The 2105-nt window shown below is 53.9% G+C and overlaps 1 protein-coding gene across 1 annotated transcript; it reads left to right on the plus strand.

Annotated features, from left to right (window-relative positions):
* Positions 1-264: 264 nt before the first annotated feature.
* On the plus strand, positions 265-1772 carry VENTX (VENT homeobox). The gene is made up of 3 exons (XM_032695201.1): positions 265-502; positions 668-894; positions 1413-1772. Exons 1-3 carry the CDS (start codon positions 265-267, stop codon positions 1770-1772), a joined length of 825 nt encoding a protein of 274 aa, XP_032551092.1.
* The last annotated feature ends 333 nt before the right edge of the window (positions 1773-2105 follow it).

Here is a 2105-nt window from a genome sequence, read left to right on the forward strand (position 1 = left end):
CGGGGCTGAGCCTGCCCGTGCCCTGCCCTCCAGGGGAGAGGGACAGGTTTGCACTTCAAGGGGGTCTCCAGGGCCCCGCAGACACGCTGGAGCCAGGGGCTGTAGACATTTGCCAGACGTGTGAACTTTCCTTCTCGCTGGTAGCTGTTATCTGTGCTCGATTCCCACTTTGATGTGTGTTCACACTTAGAACTACCCCGCCCGGGACCGGAGCGCCCATATAAGAGCGGGCCGAGTCTTACGGTGCTCCAACCCATCTCAGCCATGAACCAGGCCCAAATTCCTTCGGCAGAGACCAAGCCCCACGGGGTCAGGCCCCACATCTGCTGTGTGCCCCCTCCCCGCGCCCCCACCTCGCTGAGCAGCACGCCCCTCCTGGTCAGAGCCAAGCCCCGACGAGGCGGCCCGCAGCCGAGCCAGCCCGCGGACAGCGAGCCTTGCCCGGCGGAGCGCATCCCAGACGATCCTGCAGAGACCACCGACTCGGACCCGTCGGACTCAGGTGAGTAAGGAGGGAACAGAAATAGGGGGGGGGAGGCGTGCCGGGGACACACACGGGACCTCGACCCCCGTCGGTGCAACGGCCTGTCAGGGCCGAGGGAAGGCGGAGACACTTCCCAGGCCGGGAAAGAGGCCTCACTACTGCGCCTTCCCTCCTCCTGTGCAGCCCCCGACAGCGGCTGGTTGAGCGCCGACGAGTCCTCCGGCTACGAGAGCGAGAGCGCGGAGCGCTCTGCGGCGGCGGGCGGGACCCGCGGGCGGCAGCGGCGGGCGCGGACCGCCTTCACCTCAGAGCAGGTCTGCCGGCTGGAGAAGACCTTCCAGCGTCAGAAGTACCTGGGGGCCACGGAGCGGAGGAAGCTGGCGGCTGCCTTGCAGCTCTCGGAGATCCAGGTGAGTCCCGCAGGAAGAGGATCCTTCCCGGCCCCGTCGGGCAGGAGCAGGCCGGGTCGGCCGTTTCGCTTCCGTGCTCTCTGCGATGAAAAGACGATGAAGAGCGGTCTTCAGCTGAATTTAGCAGGGGCTGTGGGATTCCTCGGGGATTAACAAGTTACACTCCAGGAAATTTGAGGCACTTTCTACCGGGAAGGCATTAAGGTTTCTTAATTTCTTAGTAAGGTAAACTGTAAGCGATCCGCCTAGACCTTGCAGAGGTCATAATATGGTCTTTAAGACTCTAAGTGATTAATCTAATATCGCTGAACACAGACACACTTCCCCTCTACATCCCTTAGGTCCTCAGTCGTCGGTTAAGTAGGGTAAGAGAATTAGTCCTATTCTTGTCAATTCCAACTGAAGCAAAATGGCAAAAGCAGCTGAGATACAGTTGTTCATAGTTTGCATGTTATTTATTAAGCAAAGACCCTGATTTGTTTTCTCCATCCCCTCACCCCGTTCTTTTTGTTTCTCAGATCAAGACCTGGTTTCAGAACCGGAGGATGAAACTGAAGAGGCAGATACAGGACCACCAGCACAGCCTCGTGTCTCCTGTTCCACTCTACAGCTACCCCACGGGGACCTCACCAGCTCTGTTTCAGGATGGTCTCCACTACCCCTTTGCTCCCCAGCACCAGGGACTCCTGCCTTTTACCCCGGTGCCTGCTGTGCGGTTCAGCTTCTCCTTTCCCAGATATGATGCATCGCAAAGCACCTACCACTTCATAGGAAATGAGCTGCCGTACTATCATCAACACTTTCTTCCTCATCCCTCTTTCCATCCAGTTATTCAGAACAAAATGGACAGTCAGTGCCACCTTGTATACGCATTATAGTGAAAAAGAAAAGGGGCGGGCAGCAGAGGGGAAAAGCGTTATATGCTGTAATGTATTTTGTGCTCAGAATCCCTAGTCTGATTTGGAAGAATATGTCTTTATTATTTTAAGTTAAATGTGAAAATGAATAATTTTATATTTTATAATTAATATTAAAATTTATTTGATGTATTACCACTTCTACTTTTTTGTTTCATAGTTTATTAATTTTTAAAAACCTGGTAGTCTACCCTCCAGTCAATAAACAGTATACTGAAAGGAACCTGCTGAAATGAAACTGGAGAGAGAGATGCAGTAGTAGAAACTTGCTTTTGCTGAATTTCCCATGGTGTA

Source organism: Chiroxiphia lanceolata, chromosome 8, assembly GCF_009829145.1.
Source record: "Chiroxiphia lanceolata isolate bChiLan1 chromosome 8, bChiLan1.pri, whole genome shotgun sequence".
NCBI classification, from domain to species: Eukaryota; Metazoa; Chordata; class Aves; order Passeriformes; family Pipridae; genus Chiroxiphia; species Chiroxiphia lanceolata.

What these genes read in the sequence shown, in the direction of transcription:
- VENTX (XM_032695201.1), top strand. Translation starts at nt 265, where the DNA reads ATGAACCAGGCCCAAATTCCTTCGGCAGAGACCAAGCCCCACGGGGTC. An exon ending in CTCGGACCCGTCGGACTCAG is followed by an intron (nt 503 to 667) that starts GTGAGTAAGGAG and finishes CCTCCTGTGCAG; the next exon opens with CCCCCGACAGCGGCTGGTTG. An exon ending in TGCAGCTCTCGGAGATCCAG is followed by an intron (nt 895 to 1,412) that starts GTGAGTCCCGCA and finishes TTTGTTTCTCAG; the next exon opens with ATCAAGACCTGGTTTCAGAA.